Source organism: Lygodium microphyllum, chromosome 8 (genome assembly GCF_053477565.2).
Source record: "Lygodium microphyllum isolate KBCC chromosome 8, Lygodium_microphyllum_v1.1.10, whole genome shotgun sequence".
Lineage (NCBI taxonomy): Eukaryota > Viridiplantae > Streptophyta > Polypodiopsida > Schizaeales > Lygodiaceae > Lygodium > Lygodium microphyllum.
Window position 1 is genome coordinate 5,295,440 of NC_141142.1, and position 21,332 is coordinate 5,316,771.

Sequence of the window (21,332 nt, forward strand, 5' to 3'; positions counted from 1 at the left end):
GTCCTCTGCCCAAGGTCAAAGTTCCTTTGAACCAATCCGTCCTTGCTCTGGCTTCAAAAAGCCATGGTCTGCCCAGTAACAGAGGATAGGATGTACCATAAGAGTTTGGCTTCACCACCAAATAGGTTAGCCAATAATCTTTTCCACCCACTGTAGTCTTCACATATGGGAGAATGCCCAAAGGCTTGATTCTACTCTGATCCGCCAGTCTGATGAGGCATTGGGTTGGTTGCACACCTTGTAGGCCTAGATCCTTCATTGTCACATCCGTCATAATGTTTACTAATGAACCTCCATCAATCAGTGCATTTGCAATGAAGCAGCCTTCTATCCACACACCAGTCTCTGGAGTACCCGGATCTAGAAAAGCATTAGCCACATCCACTTCTTTTACAGGCTCTGGAGCCTTGTTGGACTTTGTCACTGTTGAGGGAGCAATCCTTAAACCACATCTTTTTGTCAGTATACTTTTGAATCTTTTCCGACAACTAGGAGACAACATCAATAATTGTCGAAATGTGAGGTTTGGTCTAAAGGTATCTAGATCTCTAACTAGATCGTATTCCTTAATAGGATCCACTGGCTTCTCTAATCGGTTAGGGAATGGGGCAACACCCATTTTCATTTTCCCTCTTTCTTCCATCAGAGGAATTACAGGAGCTTCTTCTGCCACTTGTGGCACTTCCTCCTCTTCTATATCCTGGACCTCTGGTCCTGTCTCTGTAACTCTCTGTGGCACTGTAGGGCTCTGTACGGCACTGTTAGGCTCTGTTCTATTCTGTTCTTCTGGTGGAAGATTGAACTTCACTGTTCTGGTAGGAGGGTTATTCTCTTTCTGGACAGGTGGTTCCTTCTGCTTTGCACGCGTGATGGCAGCAACTTCCAATTCTACTAAATTGGAGGTAGGCTCTTGGGCCTTGGATGGACTATCAGTAGCACTGTTTTTCACTGGGGCTGGGCTTGGACAGTCTTTTGCAGTGTGGCCTTCTCCTTTGCATCGACTGCATAAGGGCTTGTAATCCACTGACCTTCGAGGATTTGGACAATTTGGTGAGATGTGTCCCTTTTCTCCGCATCTGTACACTCCACTTCTGATCTCTGACCACTGCCAGACTGTCTTCCTCTGTAACTTTGAGAGGGAAATCTTCTGGGTCCGAAATTAGGACCAAACTCTCTAGGCTTGGGTCCAATATCTTGTGTTGTCATTTTGGATTCCAGCAAGTTGAATCTTGCGTCTTCTTCCTTCCTTCTCCTATCATGCATCTCTTTCAAAGAGCAAATGTCCTCTGTATGATTCTTCCGCAAACAATAGGAACAGAAGGCTCCAGGGATGGTTGGTTTTCGTGTACATTCAGTGGCTAAATGGCCTGCTTGATGACACTTACCACACCAAGTATTTGACCGCATCACATCTCTTCCTGCTCCTACAACGTTGGATATGCTAGCAGTATTCACTTTCAACGTCTGTAGCTGCTCTGTAATCACATCCATCAACTCCTTTTTGATGTTTGCAACTGAGTTGGATAAGTAGTCCTTCAAGCTTTCACCTCCTGAGGCACTGGCAGGAGGATTTTGAGGAGTCTCGGCAATCACTGCATAAACGGGTTGGGCTGGTACAGAGGGATCTCTGTTCTGGTTCTGATTCAGAACTCCTGTTTGAACGGTTGGCTGTTGGCTCCAGTTGGTAGGGTTCCACTGTTGCTGTTGATTTGGCATTGAGGAAATTGGTTGGGACCATTGTTGTTGTGGTTGAATCATCATTTGAGGCATGGATTGTGGCCACTGTGGATTTGGTGCACTGTACTGTGATACCGGGGGCATCTGTTGGTAGGGATAGGGAACAGTCCCTGCAACTGCATTTGGTGGGTACATCATTCTTGGCACCAGAGGAGGTAGGACTCCTCTTCCTGTATTCATTGCTAGTCTAGCTTCCACTTCATCGTACAGTCTTGCACCTTCCGTTGCAACTTGCAGGGTGGCTGGTCTTTGCAGCTCCACAAACTTACGGACTTTTGGTTGTAATCCTCTGAGAAACACTCCCTTCTGAATGCCATCATCTAGATTATGGTTAGTCCATCTCTTCAGGATGGATTCCATTCGTGAGACATAAGCTTCTACTCTTTCTCCAGAGGACTGACTTAGGTTCATAAATTCCTCTCTCATCCGCTCTTCAAAACCTTCACGCCTAAATTTAGTGAGGAAGGCCAACTTCAGGTCGTCCCATGTGCCAAAAGTTCCTGCTGCTTGTCTCTCATACCACTGAAACGCCGCGCCCTTGAAAGTGGCGGGGAATATTGCTAACCAATGCTCAGGGGTTCTGGCATTGTTAGCCACACACGCTACCATAAACTCTGCTACATGAAGATCGGGGTCTTCATTGTACTCTCCCTTAAAAACTGGCAATGGGACTACATTCGTTGGTCTGTCATCAATATTTCCAGGACGGATCTGGCTTGGAAGTGAACCTCCAGCAGGAGGAAGGGCTTGATGTGCCATTGGGACTTCTGTAAAGAGTTCCGCAAGGGCGTCAAAGGTGGCTTCTGCTGCGAGCTCGCTCTCGGCTCTGATTCTTGCTTTCTCTCTTCTCACGTACCTCTGGACTCGTTCTAACGCTTGCCTCTTTATTGCGTCATTCATCAGGGGTGTGGCTCCACTATGTTGTTAGTGCTCCACAGAGGGTTAACACAAGGCTTCAGTCTCTGGAGGACTCTCTTGCCAACATTTCTTCTACTTCTTTCTTTTCAACATCCCTGAATTCGGCTTTCATGCCACTGCACAGAGGAAGGTATTCGGTTCTGAAGGTGTCAAAATGCATACGTCTGAGCATTGTGGTGGTGCCATCATCATAGTAATGCCAGCTTCTGATGGTTTCAACAGTGTATGTTGTGAAAAACACTTTGTCTACCAACTTCCAATGGGTTGCTAATTGAACAAACAGAAGATTATCAGTACACCAAGCATCCCATGTATCTTGCTGTTGAGCGTCCACGAACAAATTCCAACTCTTTTCCTTCTTGTCCCTATGAACCTCTACAGACCAAGACTCCTGAAGCTTCTTCACAATCTCCCACTTGATGTTGTCTGGAAACTTCTCAATGAATGCCAAATCTTCCATGGATGGTCATTCTCTCTGTTTCTGCTCTTCAGTTTGTTCCCAAACAGTTTGCCACCAAGATGCAAGTTTCTGCTGCTTCAACAAGGAGAGGAAACTGTCCACCACATAGAGCATGCATCATGATGGTGATGTGTTTCCGCCATTGTGGGATGAACTTCTTGTGGAAAGTGGCTTTGATTATGAGAAATTCCAACTCTTCAGTGGAAGAAGGAACTTTACAAACATCCATTGAATTCTTCTCTTCTTGGCAATGCCCTTTCTTTCATTTTCAGCCTCTTTTGGTGCTTGTTGATGGCAAGTTTCCCCTGCTGCGCACCAAAAACATGGAGCCCCGAGAGGAACACCAAGGAAAAAGGAATTCTCTTGCAAGAAAATCTATCTTGTAACATCAACAAGCTTGTTTATCATGTTTCATATGATCACAATGAAGAAAAGAACACCAGGCACAACAAATCTTCATGCAGCATCATGTAAATCTCCCACGGATTTTAATAGAATCAACCATATTCTTCAACATCTTCACAAAATCCATCAATGGAACAAAGAAAGCAAAGGAATACACCATGTTTGAATGGAAATACATCACATAGTATTCATCTTCAATATCTTCATAGTCTTCTCTCTCAATCTCTCATATACAATCACTCTGTTTGAGTAGAATTGGCTATCTCTCACTCTCTCTCTCTCTCTCCATCAATAATACATCATATCCTCACTACAATCTCTCAACAATTACTCTCAATAATCACTCTTAGGTCGTGAATACCCCTCCCAAGAGGTATGTCTGATATGAAGGGTCACCAGAGCCACTACAGTGTCTCTTCACAGCTCACTACTGTCACTTCACTCTAGTCTTCTCTTGAGTCTTCAGCAGCTACTTCTTCCACTTCTTTAAGCTCTTTTGCACTTGTATTCACCTCTTTCCAAGGCTAGAAAACTTTCCCAAAGTCACACATACATTCCACAGAACACTTACAGAAGCATACATAACAGTCTACAGAACAGTACCAGAACAGCTATAGTACAGAACAGAACAGAAGCAGAACAGTCTACAGAAGACCTACAGAAGATTACAGAAGGTTATCAAAACTTCATAACTCACTCTCAAACTATTCCAAACTCTCACAAACCATTCAATAAACTTTCACAAGCTCTCAATCTTCATCAATCAATACTCCTTCCCTCCTTATAGAAGACAATCAGAACAAAACAGACCAAAACAGAACAAAACAGAAGGTATACAGAACCTATCAGAACCTATCAGAACATTACAGAACCATTAACAAACATCGTGAACTTCCAAAACACAATCATTATCATCTAAAACACTCTCAAACCACTTCCAAATCAATCAATCATCCCATAAAATCAACCATTCAGCTCTCAAAAACAACAAAAATCAGCCAAAAAACAAGTCATTTCAACACTCAACAGCACTGGAGGTGAAATTCAGGATGTGACCATGTACAGGCAGATGGTTGGAAGTCTGATCTACTTGGCCATCACTAGGCCAGATTTGAGTTATGCAGTTGGGCTCATAAGTCAGTTTATGCAGAAGCCCAGGAAGCCACATTTAGATGCTATTAGGTGGATTATGAGATATGTTAAGTCCACTGTAGATTATCAGATGTTCTATATGAGAGATAAGCCCTTGAAACTGGTTGGATACACAAATGCGGAATGGGCAGGATGCTCATATGATCGTAGATCTACGAGTGGTTATGCTTTTGGCTTTGGAAGTGGCATGATCAGCTAGAGCAGTAAGAAGCAACCAACGGTTGCATTGTCTAGTACTGAGGCAGAGTACAGGGGTGCTGCATGTGAGATTTCATGGTTGCTCAAGCTTATGGCTAATTTGGATATTCAAGTGGATGCTCCAGTGACCTTATTATGTGACAATCTCAGTAGTGTACTCCTGGCAACGAATCCAGTATACCATGCCAGGACAAAACACATAGAGGTACACTACCATTTTATAAGAGAAATGGTTCTTGCAGGTAGAGTAGATCTTATGCATGTGAAGACTGATGAACAGGTTGCATATATCTTTACCAAGTCTTTGGGTAAAGATAAGTTTAGTAGTTTTAGACAGCTACTTGGAGTTCATCAAATGATTTGAGCTTGAGGGGGAGTGTTAGAATATCAAGCTCATATTATTCTCCTGTTTAGTATGTATTACCGACATTAGCCTTGTCCAGCTGTATCAGCAAGTGTGGGACATTAAATAAGTCGGTGGTCTTAGACCCAATGTGAATGGTCCTATGGACCTTAGTACTATTGTATACACTTATGCTATGTGCGTGGTTATGAGATTATGAATGAAAGAAGAAGAGAGCATGCTTGCTTTTCACTCTGTCTCTATCTCTCTCAATCTCAACAAAGACCCAATCTCTCTCTACCTTGGAGCCCAAGAGGACAATATGAAATCCTTTGTCCACAAATTTAAATTGAATCGTATTTGCTTTACCTTCACAACTGTTGTTAAACCATTTGTAGAAGTCTCCTTCAATAGGGGGCAGCCCAAGAAGTAAAGATAGACCCCAGTGGCCAAAAGCATAGCATATCTTTGATGTACCCTATTGTGAGAGAGTGCCACGACAACTTTGTATACTGTGGCCCCATCTTATGCTCTAGCTCTGCATGTTGGGTTGTATTTTTTCTAATCCTTGTGCAAGGTCTTCTTTATGTCTGCGATATCAAACTCATGGTTTTGTAGAGCATGCTTGTAATCAAGTTGGTGGTCTAAAGGCTCCGCATACATTTCCTCCATTCTCTACCTCTTCCATTGCAATGCCTGCAGACAATTGAGCCTACCACATGACTCAACCAAGTGGCTTGAATGCTTAGCCATTGCTATGCTAGGCCATGATGTAATATTAGAGGGGATTCATGAGAATATGTTGAGTTATCCCTCAAAAGAATCTTGCTAAAGCTACACAAATTTCACACCAATTGGATTAAAGTTGTCCCAGTCATTTTACAACTTTAGTAAATTAACTATTCACAATAAAATGGATTGTAAAGTGGTGTTGTTTGGGGGTAAAGGCACATTTGATGATGAGACCTTGTATCTTTGGAATATTGTAAGGGCAATCACCATGCAAGGCATTTAGAATTTGAGGAACAACATAATTTTTAGAAGACTTCAGTGCTCGCGAGTACCTAAGGACAGATGGTCCAAGATCAAAGTTAAGATCCTGGTTGTGCCTAGGGCCCTTAGGAGGTCTAATAGATCCTTCAAACTTTTTTGTAAGTCCTTAGCTAAGGTATAAAGCCTAGTGCTTATCACTTGCCTCATTTTAGAGAGGCATTGTAAATACTAGCATTCTACACTAGAACTTGTGCAAGCACTCGTTGCCAGAATACTTCATAAAGCAAGGGCGTTTTTTTCCCCTCCCCCTCCATCCTTCTCTCTCTCTCGCTTTTTCCCTCTTATCTCTCTAGATAGATTTCGTATTAACTACACCCTAAACCTTGAGCGAGCTTCTCTTAAATCATCATAGCACTCCATGCTAGGATCCGTGCAAGTGGGGGTTCTTAAGGCTCCTATAAAGCAATGGTTTTTACACCCCCACCCCCAATTTCTATTTCTCCTTTTCTCTCTAAACACCTTTACCCCCCTTGACCATACCCTAAACCTTGAACTTACTTCTTTTAAACCATTACAATATTACAACTAAGGTAGTAGTATAGGTGCTTGATGTTTAACGCCCCTACCATTTGACTTGACTCTCTCTCTCTCTCTCTCTCTCTCTCTCTCTCTCTCTCTCTCTCTCTCTCTCTCTCTCTCTCTCTCTCTCTCTCTCTCTCTCTCTCTCTCTCTCTCTCTCTCTCTCTCTCTCTCTCTCTCTCTCTCTCTCTCTCATGGAACTTCCCCTTGCTTGGAGCTTGATGGCCACACACACACACACACACACACACACGCACGCACGCACGCACGCACACACACACACACACACACACACACACACACACACACACACACACACACACACACAATGTGTGTGTGTGTGTACATGTGCACATATTTTAAATGTTATGAAAAAAGTAACATTTAATTTAAGAAAGTTGTTTGGTTAATATTATCCTTGAACTCTTAAGGGTTATTATTATCATGTGAGTAACCATCTATGCATTATTAGAATCTCAATAAAACATCAAACATTCAAGAGGTGAAATAGAATTAAAAGAACTTGGAAAGTTGACTTTTACAATGCAAATATTCATTAAAAAAAGATTAGTTGTAGCAAGATCTTTCCTTCATGTCATTTTAATTTAGCTATTTACTTTATAAAAATAAAATTTAAACTTTTGGAGATTTTCATAAACACAAAGTTAGGGTTAGGGTCAATTTACTTACAAAGTGAAAATAGAACTTCAAAATCTAAGTCAAAGCAAATGATTAAGAAAACCAAAATCCACAAAGATACACAACAATAAGTAAAGGAATGTTGCATTTTAAGCACATGAATAAAGAATATTGAAAAAAGTTGACCATGTAGCAATAACTTAGTTTAACATGAGTGTCTTGCTTTAGCATTTGTATAACATTGAAAATTGTTTAACACACACACATCACTTTGTTTGCATATGCATTGCATTCTAATGTAAAAGTACACTTAAGAAACTCACATATTACAAACCAAATTCTATCAAGCTCTATATATGCATGTTCTCTATGTCGACCTCTATTGTATGGCAAACATCATAATCTACTCAGTGTCTCCTACATTCACACATATATCAACTTCTACTATACATAGTAACTCTAATAACATGATATCCATAATATAGAGACCACACATCATAAATCCCACTACATGATCCTACTATGAAAAGTAAGATATTCAAGCTTTGAGCATTCACTTGAAAAAATGATTTCACTGTTCCATTAGGATAGCATGAGTTACATAGGCTTGGCCCCTTGAGGTCATGCATCTTTCTCCTCCCTCTCCTTTTCCCTCTCTCTCTCAAAACAATATTGCATGGAACGATCCTAAATTGATTAACTATTCCATATATGACTTCATAGTAGTATTGCACAAATAGAGGATTCAAAAGATGACCAAATTGTAGCTAAATAGAACACAATGGTTTATGCCATCTTGTAACTAAATAGAATGCCAATGTTTATAGATTCAGTTTTTCAATGCAAAATTAGCATCAAAGCTACTCATCAAGTCTACATGAACCATAGCTAGTTTTTCCTTACATGTCATGAGATGATAGGGCATGCAAAACACAAGCAACTAGCCATCAATCTTTCCAAATAGAATTTGTTGATGCTTTATATACCCTACTAAATCCATGGAATATAAAGGGGAATACATTAAAAGCCTTTGGGAATAGTCATAAAGAAGGAACACAAAGGGGAATACATTAAAAAGCTTTGGAAATAGTCATAAAGATGTTTCTTCTGATTGTAATGTTTATTAATATCTGAGCCTAGCCCTACATGCACGACAATCTTGACATTTGCTTCATGACTACATGTGTTGGTTTCTCAATAATGAAGCAATGATGGATGGGCAACAATTCCCTTCCTTCGAAACAATCTCCTCTTGAATTACACCAAGTGGGCAACATCTTAGGGATGCAAGCATAGAGAGCCTTTAGATTGAGAGATGGTGTTTCTCTATCCAACACTTGTCATCCATGCTGCACTATACCTAAAAAAAAGAGAGAGGAGCCATTCTTTGAAATCTACCCTGGAAGACGACATCTTAAATGGGTCTTGACCATTTATGTCTTTCACATAAAGAGAGGAGCTTGTGATAATTCAAGAACGACTTCATTTCTTTGCAAAACTCGTTCAAGCGAGTGGATGGGATTTGGAAATAGAAGCAACAATCATGCCAGACAATGATAATCCTTGCTTTAGGTGAGCTCCATCAAAGAGAGTTGTGGCCTATAAAGCCTCCATGGTAGGATGAATAGCTTGCCTGGAGCACAATGGAGGGATGGTCATGCAATCTAGTCATTCACACACACACACACACACACACACACACACACACACACACACACACACACACACACACACACACACACACACACACACACACACACACACACACACACACAGGAGGACATAGTCTCAACTCTTTGGTTTCTTTGTGAGAGAGAGGTAGACGTGCCATTAATGATTGCATGAGAGAGAGAGAGAGAGAGAGAGAGAGAGAGAGAGAGAGAGAGAGAGAGAGAGAGAGAGAGAGAGAGAGAGAGAGAGAGAGAGAGAGAGAGGCCATGAATGATTGCATGTGGGAGAGAGAGAGAGGATTGCCAAGTTACAAAGTCCTAGAAAAATCAAGCTTTTTAGCTTCCCAAGTCCAAAAATTTTTGAGCTTTTGCCATGCCAACAATGTGAGGTTTGGGGGTGAGCCTTCGGGCAAATCTAGAAATAAGAGATAGAATAGATACCATTAGTTTTCCACAATTTTCGGAACAGCGGCTGTGCAATACAGTAGTAAAGCTTCAACAAGCCGGATATTCTGAATGGACGGGGCAATGGCACCTTCTCCCATAATTATTTAATTATGAAGAGATTTATGCCAACTCTTCTGCATGCTATATAGAATGTTTTCTCATTTCATTTAGTTTTTTTAAAGTTTTTGAAGTACTATTATTGTCTATTGATTTCATTTATTTATTTTATTAGAATTACTATTAAGAAGAAAAAAATCATCATCCTTGCACGTCGAAAAAATAAAGTATCTTTAAAATAAAAAAAATTACGAAGTATAGCATGTTCTTCCGTGAACAAGTGTATTGCAGTTTTATGACAAAAACATATTGTTCTCATCAGCATCAATGGACGCTACAAAGAAACAAAGTCACAAGGCATCCTTCAGGACTTCTTGAAAAAGGAAAACTATGGCTTCTAGAAAAACATCACTAAAACTGTTTGTTGCAACTTGGCATGACATAGAAAAATTCAAATAATCTTGGGTGACAGAATGTGAAAGCATCATTGGAAGACTAATAATGTGTGCATCTTGTGGCATAGTCACAATGCGACATCATGTTGTCAACTAGCAAAAGAACGATCCATCTACAAAAGAAATACAAGTTACAATGGCTTTGTCAAGTACTATTCTCATCCTTGCATGCCAATAACATGAAGTCAACATAATGATAAGTAAATGCCGACCATGTCTTACGAAGAAAGAGAGAAACAAATACATGGTGTCACTCTTACCAGACTAAAAACGAATTCTCAATGCAAAGCCCTTACAGCTTACACTATTGAGCATCATTGATACATCCATCTCGGTATGCAAAACAACAAGAGTGATTGCGAATAGAACCTTGGACCGTCAATCTATTCTCGATAACCCTCTAGTCTCTTGGAATGATGGATTGCTTTCGCAGCCATCTACTAGAATTGATTTGACTACATCAGATATTGTGGATGTGTTTGCTTTTAACATGCTACATAATCCATTGATCCAGAAGTACATGGCTATAGTAGAACATCCACATCCAAGGATGGCTTTGCATCCCCAATAGGCAATCCATTGAAAGGATTATAGAGCTCCATCGTGAAAGTTCTTCATTTGACCCAATGCTACAAGCAAGATGTTACAGTTTGCTCGAAAATGTAGTCGAGCGAAGATGACGACATGCATTCCAAAGGGCCGATTAGCACATGTTTGCATGCATCATATTACGAAATAATAACCGTCTCGTTGAAAGAACAACGATGTTTTGGACGGATGGCTTGCCTGCAAGAACCTCACCTTGCCTATATGACCTAGGAAAATGCAGTGTTTCTGTTCTTATTCCCACTTGGCCATGGTGCCTATGACCAAAAGAAATGTGAGCATTCAAAATCATTATCAGTGACTCGAATTACATATGCATGCATATTCTCCTTTCGACATCCTCCATGTATTTAAACAATGCAAAAACTTATCTACAAACGTACTTCGCTTCGAAACACTATGCATATCTAAACGGCATCACTAAAATTGCTACATAACAAACATGTAGAAACTGCATATAGAACTTCAAACTCCTTTAGTGAGCTGCACATGTCAACCTAGTTGTGAGAGAGAGGTAGACGTGCCATTAATGATTGCGAGAGAGAGAGAGAGAGAGAGAGAGAGAGAGGCCATGAATGATTGCATGTGGGAGGAGAGAGAGAGGATCTGGAAATAAGATATAGAATAGATACCATTATTATTAATATAAATTTCTCTGAAGCGCGTTAAAAAAGAAAAACACTATTCACAATAAATTTTACCATTAGTTTCCCGCAATTTTCGGAACGCCAGCTGTGCAGTACAGTAATATCGTTTCAAGAAGGGTTGACACCCCCGCTCTCGTGTTGTGTCTTATCAGACGATCGATTGACGGACCTTGCTGGAATTTCCCTCGTATTTTTGCTTGCAGTGCAGGAAGCTTACCGCGGCCAAATCTGCCCAAAACGACCCAGGTAACAGTTCAGTCTTTCTATCTAATCTGCCAGCTGCCGAAGCTGTGAGTTAGTGATCTCTTCTTGCTCTCTTCTTTGCTGTTGTCTTTGTGTTGAACGTGCGGATTCCCTGCAACTACAATCAGGAATTACTCAATACATGCAAGTCTTCTAGACTCGCAGTATGGGTTCACAATATGTTGATAAGGCATGGATTTTTATGTTCCAAAAGTATTTGCAGTGACAACACTTCTGGTCTTTCAATCGTCTTGATACGACAATCCATATTTTAGCAAAAAATTTCTTCGAGTTGTAAACTTTAATACTCTTACAGCTCGCTATTCAGATCTTCTATACAAAATTGAGTCTAGCCTTTGCTTTTTGATTTGATGATGAAATCTAGAATTCCAGTTGTTGCACGCTTAAACGACTAACACAACACTGCAACAACAACAACCACGTTAATACTGATACTATTGAAGCACTAGTTTTAGGTATCTGAAGGGAAGACTTCAGGCCTTCCTGTGTGCAGACAAATTGAGTTGCTGCTGTAGACAAGCTGAAATTCTGACGAATCTATGGCACCTAACATACTTGACATGGTTTTCTTTTTTGCAAAACAGAAAACGAAACTGGCATAGAGTGTGATGTTTTCACTGCATTTGTCTACTTTGTTGCTTGCACACTCTTTCTAAGCATACAACGTTGAACAACTCATCTCTTAACACTTATGAAAATACGATAATTGATGTATTTGGCAAGTGAGTGAATCATGAAATCCTTTCAAATATTCAATGTGCTTGTGGTGGGTCTCTTTATTTTTTCAAGTGTATCTTGGAAAGCCAAGGGGCAATCTGTAAGCAATATGCCCCATTTGCTTGCATATGGGACGCTTGTTCTTGTCCCATAGCCTTTGTTGCTCCTCACAAGCAACTGCCTTCTTAGGAGAGTCTTTCCTACTACTGCTTGTGGACTTGCTCTTTTCTGTGGGCTTGGCAGCAACAGATCAGGTAGGCTGACCAGCCTTCTCGCGCTTCTCTCGCTTTTTAAAAGTTGGTAGCTGACTTCATGGCCCACTCCAAGGAATCAAGACACCTTGCCTCCATATGAGTTGAAATAGCAGTATGCAAGTTTGATCAAATGGGAGGGCCTAATCAGCAACTACGTGCAGATGCTTCATCATAAGAGGAAATGAAAGTTAAACAATAGAGGTGAAACTAGAACACACATGTAACTGATCACAAGCATAGGACCTCTTAAATAGGCATCAAGTACATTAGCCTAGATTAAAAACCCTAGGTTGTGGTTGCATTCCTAAATATGTTGGGATCTTGGCAAAATTCACTCCACCCCTTCTCCTTGTAGATTAGAACTCTTTAATTGCAGCAGTAGTGGCCTCAGTGGATCTGATTTGGCTGTCATCCTTTGGACTAAGTTCAATGTGCAACATTGGCAATGTATTCTAGACCAATACATTGCTATCTACCCTTGGCTTCTCAACACCCCCTTTGAAGCATAGGTTATCTTGGTCACACTGTAAATCAAATAGGTGGAAGTCTCTCCCCTACATTCCAGCTCAGTAGCTATAGGGCTGCCTCTGGGGTCATTGGCTACAACCGAGTTCTTTTGGTTGAGTAGTGAACTTTTCATCACGTAGCATTGAAGATGGAAGGGTTAAAAATAATCTATCTAGATCCAAGACTGTAATTTATGGAGATTCTTCTTTGTGGTCCTACATTGGCATCCTCGTTGTGCCAACATTCCTTTCTTGTGTGTTCAAGTTTCTTGCATTAAAGAGAGTTTGGCTTATTTTTATGGTAGCAAACTAACTCCTCACGTCCCATCTTCTACAATGATTGCATGATGCTTTTGCTCCTTTAGCTAGTGCTTGGTTGACAAGAAAAACTATATCTTTGCTAGGCACTATTAAAGAGATCCCCTCGAGTTCTTTTTTCTTCAAGAGAAGAGCTGATATACAGTGGTACAAAGAGAGAACTTCCATGTTCTTGAGTGTGTCTTTTATTGGATCAAATTCTGGATCCAAGGGAAAAAATAGCTGAAAGCATGATGTGATGTGCATCGAGGCACTGTTAGTGGTCTTGCCATTCCGTGTGTCTCTCCCTCTCCATCTCCACATGGTGAGCCTCACTCTGAGCTAGATGAGGACGTTTAGAGCTCTCGCACTGTTGTTAGTAAACCTTGATTAAACAAACACATAATTCGGCAATTCAGTAAATTCAGCTATTGGAAACCACAGAGACCTAGAGCTAGTGTCAGAGTGCAGCGGTGTGGAAGCGTAGGACTGAGAGAGAGAGAACGCAGAGAGAAAAGGGAGAGAAAGAGACAGTGTACAATGAAGATCTGCTATATAAAGAATGCTGAATACAAAGATATACACGGGCGCAGTGCGCTGGACTGCGTGTCTCCACCTCGACGATGCGACCTGCTGTCCACCTCGAAGTCTGCTGCAGTCTGCACTGTCTGCTGTCTGAAATCTGCGAACAGAGACAGAAATCTGCACGGCACCGGTTTGTAATCTGCGACAGAGAAGAATAGCCAGACTGCTGAAAACGTCGGCAATAAATAGGCGAAAAACCACCTAGAACGGGGCGCCAAAATAGGGCGCAGCCTGAGTCTGGAGGAACGAATCAATCTTCTCGTTCCAAGCTCGCGGGGCCTGCTTGAGACCATACATGGCCTTCTTCAACCTGTAGACTTTCCCATCTGAAGAACCAAAGCCAGGAGGCTGCTCAATGTAGATCTCCTCCTTCAAATCACCATTCAGGAAGGCCGACTTCACATCCAGTTAATAAACAGGCCATCTCCTATGGCCAGCCAAAGCAAGAACAGCTCTAATGGTTGCCATACGAGCTGTAGGGGCAAAGGTGTCATGACAGTCAATCCCTGGGCGCTGGGCAAAACCCTTAGCAACAAGGCGAGCCTTGTGCTTATCCAAAGTACCATCACTGAGATATTTGGTCTTGAAGACCCACTTGACTCCAATCACCTTCTTCTTCGGGGGGCGTGGCACAAGTGACCAAGTGCCATTCCTCTCAATAGCCTCCAACTCAGCTTCCATAGCTTTCTTCCATGGGGCGGACTGTAAAGCCTTCTTCACGGAGGTGGGCTCTCGATCCTGCATAACTCCGGACATCAAACAATAATTGGAGCAAACAAGCTCCGAAGAATGCGCCTGGTGCCTCCGTGACCGCCGCGGACCATCCTGCGGTCCCCACTCCTCAGGAACCCCCTTGATCCCTGAATCATGGGGTGTGTCACGGACCTAGCGAGGAGGAGACCGAACCTCCCCTCGTCGTTCTCCATCAGTAGAAGACTTTGGAATGTCCACCGGTGGTAACTTCTTAGAAGGATCCGGTGGAACAGTAGACTCTGTGTCAGAAACAGAATCATAATCAAACGGCACAGGCTCCAGTGGAACTGTAGAAGGAGCCAAACTCTCCCCTGGATCTCCAAGAACGGGATGCTCCTCACCCGTTGAAGAAGCCGGAACCTCCACAAACTGCACATCACGGCTAGTATATACATCCCGCTTGATGGGATCATACAGTCGGTAGCCTTGGGACTGGGAGCTGTAGCCAACAAATACCTGTTTTCAGGAAGCCGCTTCAAATTTGTCACGGTGAGCCTTGGGAATGTGAACATAGGCATCACACCCAAAGACCCGAAAGTAAGAAACATCTGGCTTCGTTCCAAAATAAGCCTCAAATGGAGTCATCCCTTCCACGGCCGAAGTAGGGGATCGATTAAGGATGTGGACTGCAGTAGCCACAGCCTCGGCCCACAGAACTTGAGGGGTCTGTCGGTGCTCCATCATGGTGCGCGCCATCTCGATCACACTGCGGTTCTTCCGTTCTAGAATACCATTTTCTTGAGGAGTATTGGTATTGGCAAACTCCTGGTGAATTCCTCTATCTGCACAAAACCGAGCAAATTCATTAGACACAAATTCACCTCCCTTGTCGGATCGCAAGGTCTTCAACTTCCGGCCTGATCGGTTCTCCTCAAAGAGAAGCCAATCCTTGAAGTGCGAGAAAGCTTCTGACTTTAGTGCCAAAAAGTAGGCCCATGTCATCGTGCTGTAGTCATCCACGATCAGCATGAAGTACGAGCCCCCACGCAGGGACTCATTCCTCATAGGGCCACATAGATCCGTAGATACTAGCTCCATCGGTGAAGTAGACCGCCGCGAAGCTGTGTGGGGAATGGCATCCCGATGCTGCTTCCCCGTATGCAGGAGACACATGGCTGCTGGCTCACCACTATATCCGGCAACCCTCGAACAAGCTGTCCACGTGACGCCTTCCGAAGATAGTCATAGTTCAGGTGACCAAACCGAGCATGCCATAACTCAGACTGTGACTGTGAGGTAAGAAGAAGAGAAGAGAGGGCAGTGGAAGACTTCAGTTTGTAAATGCCGTTCTCCTCATATCCAGATGATAGAACCTTCCTCGATTCACGATCAAGGACTCGCACAGTAGAACTGTCAAATTCCACCAAAAGACCAAGGGAGCAAATCTTATGAACTGAAAGGAGATGGTACCCCAATCCTGGTACATGCAAAACCTCTGAGGTATGGGTGCCACCTCGTCCATCCGGAATAAGCTGCATCTTACCCCGACCTGCAATAGAAACTGAAGAGCTGTCTCCAATGAGAACCTGCCCACGCGAAGGTCGCAATTGGGCAACACCATCTGATGAAGGAGTCATGTGCCGTGAGGCACCACTATCAATAATCCACTCTCGAGATTGGGGAGCCGCCATCGCAGCATCAGAAGCATTCGGTGAAGCGTCCTCAATGACAACTAAATGTAGAAATGCAGCTGATGAGGGTGCAGCCACCACTCCAGAATCCTTGGTTTCCTTCTTCTTGGTGTCCTTCGAGTCTTTGTCAGGGCAATCCTTCTTCCAATGGCCAGTCTTTCCACAAATATGGCATGTGGAGTCTTTGTCCTTGTCCTTCTCCTTGTCCTTCTTGGACTTGTTATCCCCCTTCTTCTTCTTTTGGTCCTTTCCCTTCTTCTGAGAGGCTTGACCTGTCAACGCCTCCGTCTTGGAAGCATTCTGTCCCTTTAACTGTTCCTCTTGGTCCAGGACCATAGGAACCAACTCTTCCCACCAAAGAGTAGACTCTCGCCCCGAAGCAATAAGGGCAGAGTAAAATGTACCGAATCGTGGCGGCAACTGGGACAAGAGTGTAATCGCCATGTCTTCGGAGGAAATTGGCTTCCCCGCATTCTGAACCTGCATCTGTAGCTGCCTTAGCTTGTTAATGTGTTCCCTTAGCGAAGAAGACTTATTGACGGACAAGGTCCGCATCTGTACCTCCAAAGAAACCCTCTTCATCAGGGTCATCCGATTGTACATTTGATCAAGCTCCAGCCATATCTCACGAGCCACCGTCAAGTGCTCGATGTGAGCGATCACGGCTGTAGTGCATGATAGAAAGAGAAAGGATCGAATCCTGGCATTCAGTTTGTCCCAATGAGACTGGGCCCTGGCCAACTCCGCACGAGCATCGGAAGAGAGTTTGGACTCATCTCTTACCGAAGGCCGGTCAATATCTTCCTGTACCAACTCCGCCAAATCATAGGACTCAAGAATGGCCAACATCATAACGCGCCAAATGCGGTAGTTGTCGCCGTCGAGCTTCTGATCTGTAGGAAGAGCCGGTAAGACAGGCACCTTCCGGTCCATAATCGCCTGGAACTCCAAGTCCATCTCTGTAGACATCTTCACCTGCAATGCCTTCTCAAACGCAAAAGCAGCCCCCTCTGACTGAGTAAACTCAGCCTGCTAAGGCTCTTCCGCGTCCCGAAGCTTCTTCACCCGCCGGAGGCGATGAAAAAGGAAAACCTGCACTTTTAGGTTGAAAACTCAAACTTCCTCCGTGTCAAACAGCAGTAAACAGCAGCAAATCCACCACCTGTACTCCTTTCCTGTGCGCCCACATTCGTTTCAGCCTTGTTCCAAGGCGCAGCCCTCCTGTCTGCCCTTAAACACAAAAAACGCAAATTTGTGTCGCGATGGAAACTCCTTTTCAGGTTGATTCTGCGCTCAGTCAGCCCTCAAACACTGCTCTGATACCATGTCAGAGTGCAGCGGTGCGGAAGCGTAGGACTGAGAGAGAGAGAACGCAGAGAGAAAAGGGAGAGAAAGAGACAGTGTACAATGAAGATCTGCTGTATAAAGAATGCTGAATACAAAGATATACACGGGCGCAGTGCGCTGGACTGCGTGTCTCCACCTCGACGATGCGACCTGCTGTCCACCTCGAAGTCTGCTGCAGTCTGCACTGTCTGCTGTCTGAAATCTGCGAATAGAGACAGAAATCTGCACGGCACCGGTCTGTAATCTGCGACAGAGAAGAATAGCCAGACTGCTGAAAACGTCGGCAATAAATAGGCGAAAAACCACCTAGAACGGGGCGCCAAAATAGGGCGCAGCTTGGAATAAATCCGCTGCAGGCAGTCGGACTGCCACGTGGCAGTCCGACTGCTGCTGGTCCGACTGCAGCAGTCCGACTGCTGCTGCTGGTCCGACTGCCCTCCAGAACAGGCTATGATCTCTGACAGCTAGAGCGCACCTGTAACATGTACATAGATACAACTATTGGCCCCGATGTGTGGCTCCCCTTTTGGTGTTTATTTAGGATATTGAAGAATGCTCTAGATTAGGCTGAATTTCCAACAGTTTCTTGCAACACAACTGATCCTCAGGTGCTGAATGACTCATCTGGATTGCTGTTCTCTTACCGAGCCTGGACTTTTCAAAGGTCCACAACTTGCAAAACCCTGGAAATGGCAGCCAGCAATTAAGCTTATGTTCATGGAGCATTTGCCTGGATATCTGTCCTAAACAGTTCCCACAAATTTGTGTACTGCTTCTCTTACAAACAGAGGGATTTCTCACAATAGAACATTGAGAACCTATTGTGAAGAGATTTAGGTCTAAATCAGCAACAAAACCTTCTGATAGTGGAGTTCTGGAGCTGCCCAATGGATTCCCATGCTAGGAGGAGAAGGTTTGCTGCTGTCCTGACTCCATGCACTGTATATGCATTCTCTATAGCTGAGAATTGAGAAATCTGCAGCAAAACTGAGGAGAAGAGCTGAAACAAACTTGTGGCTGCTGAATGAGAGAGATGAAAAGCTTCAAACAGCCAGAGAGGCATTCTGATTGCATATGTCAGCTTAAAAATCCCACTAGCCTTTTTTAATCTTGAAGGGGCTGCTTGTTAATGCATTAAATCCTAAAGGGGTAGCTTGAAAATGCATAAATCACAAAGAGCCTGCTTGGACATTAAATCCCAACTGCTTATTGAACAAAACTTTAACATTAATGTGAAAGTTTTCACTTGAACCTTAGGAATGCACATTTTAGAAGTTCCATTAGTCTTGCCCTTGAGATAAAAAGCTCTTGACAGTTCTTTTGGTCCCATCTGTGAGCTAATGTGAAAGCTTTCACTTGAACCTTAGGAATGCACATTTTAGAAGTTCCTTTAGTCTTGCCCTTGAGGTAAAAAGCTCTTGATAGTTCTTTTGGTCCCACCTGTGAGCTACCAAGATCCTTATGCTGTCCAATGCCCATTGACTGTGAAATTGGTGGCCATGCAAGAGTTAGGGTTTCCAGAATTAATATGTTGAGTATATGTAATTGTTGACCAAGAAGCATGTCTGTCTCGAAGCCGATTTGTTTAGTGCTCAGTTCCATATTTCTTGGTTTTTTGCAAGGGTCTTTTGGCGTTTCCTCTAAAGCATTGTGGGACACGTTGATGTGAATGTGCTATGGTGGGGCAAATACTATAGAAAATTTTATTGCCATATATTGATGTCCCGACTACTTGTGTTGAGAAACCAAAGTCATTAACTTTATTAATTCTTATTTAGGTTTCCATTTACAGCCCCAAAAAGGCTTAATCTGTATCATTGATTAGTGTTTGGGTGTCAGGCAAGAGAGTCTGGGTGCCACCCTAGACACTTTAGTGACTCATGTGCCTATAAATAGGGCATGGGCATTCATCACTCTACACCTCATTCTTCAGCCAGTCCCCCTCATCATCGACAACTGATCTTCTCCACCTCTCCAACGCCTAGATGGATGCTCCCCAACGAGGGTGACTCGTGCTACCTTCTGGAGCTGTTTGCTGCTGCCCACACCATTTGGAGCTGCCACCGAGTCAGCTGGCTTTTGCCCAGCCTGCTGCCTTGTCTAGAGGTTGCTGCCCACTTGTGTTTTCCTCACCATCGACTGTCCAGCCCCTACTGCATCCTCAACTTGGCGACCTGAGTTTGGCTGCTTCAAGTACATGGTGACCCTAGAACAGGCCTTTTTTTGCTGCAGATCTGTATGTCACCAGCTTGTTGCCAGCATCCTTGATCAGCAACCTGTGTTTGCTGCCTATGGTGGCCGCTTAGCTCACAAGCACCTTTTGGAGACTGTTGCCTTCATCTGCAGGTCTTGCATTTGCTGCCAGCAGCGCCTGAGGACTGCGTTTCGCTCTTCAGTTGTTGTCCTTCATCATTTCTCTGCCCAAGGACTATGTTTCACTCTCTTCACAGTGCCTATTCCTTCCAAATACTGCCACCTGATTAGCTAGGAAAGCGCAGTCTTCTTTGAGCTTTGCTTCATTGTATCCACATGTTTCATTAGCATGATTCAGTGATTACCATTCTTCACTCTTCTTCTTCTTCTTCTTCTTCTACGTTTTTGAGTTTCTTTGGCACAGTGTTTGCTGTACGCTTTGTGTTTCTTCTTGACAACTTGTATCTGTTAAACTTCAGATACTTTTTGTTGCTTTGTTGTTATACTTTGGTTAACTGTAAGACCTCCATCTATTGCTTTGTTTCAACGTGTTCCTTTTTTTAATTATTTTTTCTTTTTTTGGGGGTGGTGGAGAGGAGAAAGGGAAGACATCTAATTTTGGGATATAGCACCTTTCAAATCTCAATAAGTGTATTGTATGAGCTCTAGTTAGTGTATTGATGAGCTCAACAAGTATATTGTACGCAATGCAACATATTCAGTCACATTAATATTGTTCTTTTTGATATAAAGAAGTGGTCACATGGTGCAGTTAGCTCTTTTGACATGGCAATCAAATTTTGATTGGTCAAAAGAATTGCTGATTGTTGGAGCTAATCAGTTCTTTATCATCAATGTGAAGTACATTACTTTCAAAAGGATGTGTTTATATTAACAGCTTGCTTATGTGGTACAGTGATAACGTGCCATCAACTGTCAACATAATGAATGATGCCATGGCAGCTAAAGGTGTGGCTCAGACACAACATGCTACTAAGGTTCAGCGCAATGCCAACCTGGCACAGTGTGAACGTGACTTATTTTTCCAGGAGGTGACTCTTCCAAACCTTCGTTCTTCCTTATTTTAGGCCCTAGTGATGGTAATCACATCCATCTGTAAATAATATAACTTTGCACAGTTTGGTTTGCGGTTGTTTTATGGCGAGAAATTTAGGTACGTCGAAAACTTGCAGAACACCGCGCCACTCATCCCAGTGCAAATATAATAGATCTTTCAGTTGGAGATGCATCAGAACCAATTCCTAAAGTGATAGCCTCAGCCATGGAGCAGGTAAAATTCGAAACCTAGGGAAGTCAAATGCTGATCATTTCTTTGACCCACTTTAGAAATGCTGGGGACTCTTGAACACTAATTTAACCAATCATGAACTGTCAGCTTTGCATTTGTTTGGATCATTATGCTAGTTTTTTGCAAATAAAGGAATGACTTTTTATAATCGCTAGTGTGCAATACATTGT

General features: G+C 43.0%; 1 protein-coding gene across 1 annotated transcript in view; it reads left to right on the forward strand.

The window, feature by feature from the left end:
- The first annotated feature begins 11,365 nt into the window (after positions 1–11,365).
- LOC148031925 (LL-diaminopimelate aminotransferase, chloroplastic-like) overlaps positions 11,366–21,332 on the forward strand; it is a 36,773-nt gene continuing 26,806 nt past the window's right edge. The window contains exons 1-3 of the mRNA XM_087682512.1: positions 11,366–11,552; positions 20,770–20,905; positions 21,028–21,144. Coding sequence (XP_087538638.1) covers positions 20,798–20,905; positions 21,028–21,144 — 225 coding nt within the window. The 5' untranslated portion in view covers positions 11,366–11,552; positions 20,770–20,797. The remainder of the gene's footprint in view (positions 11,553–20,769; positions 20,906–21,027; positions 21,145–21,332) is intronic.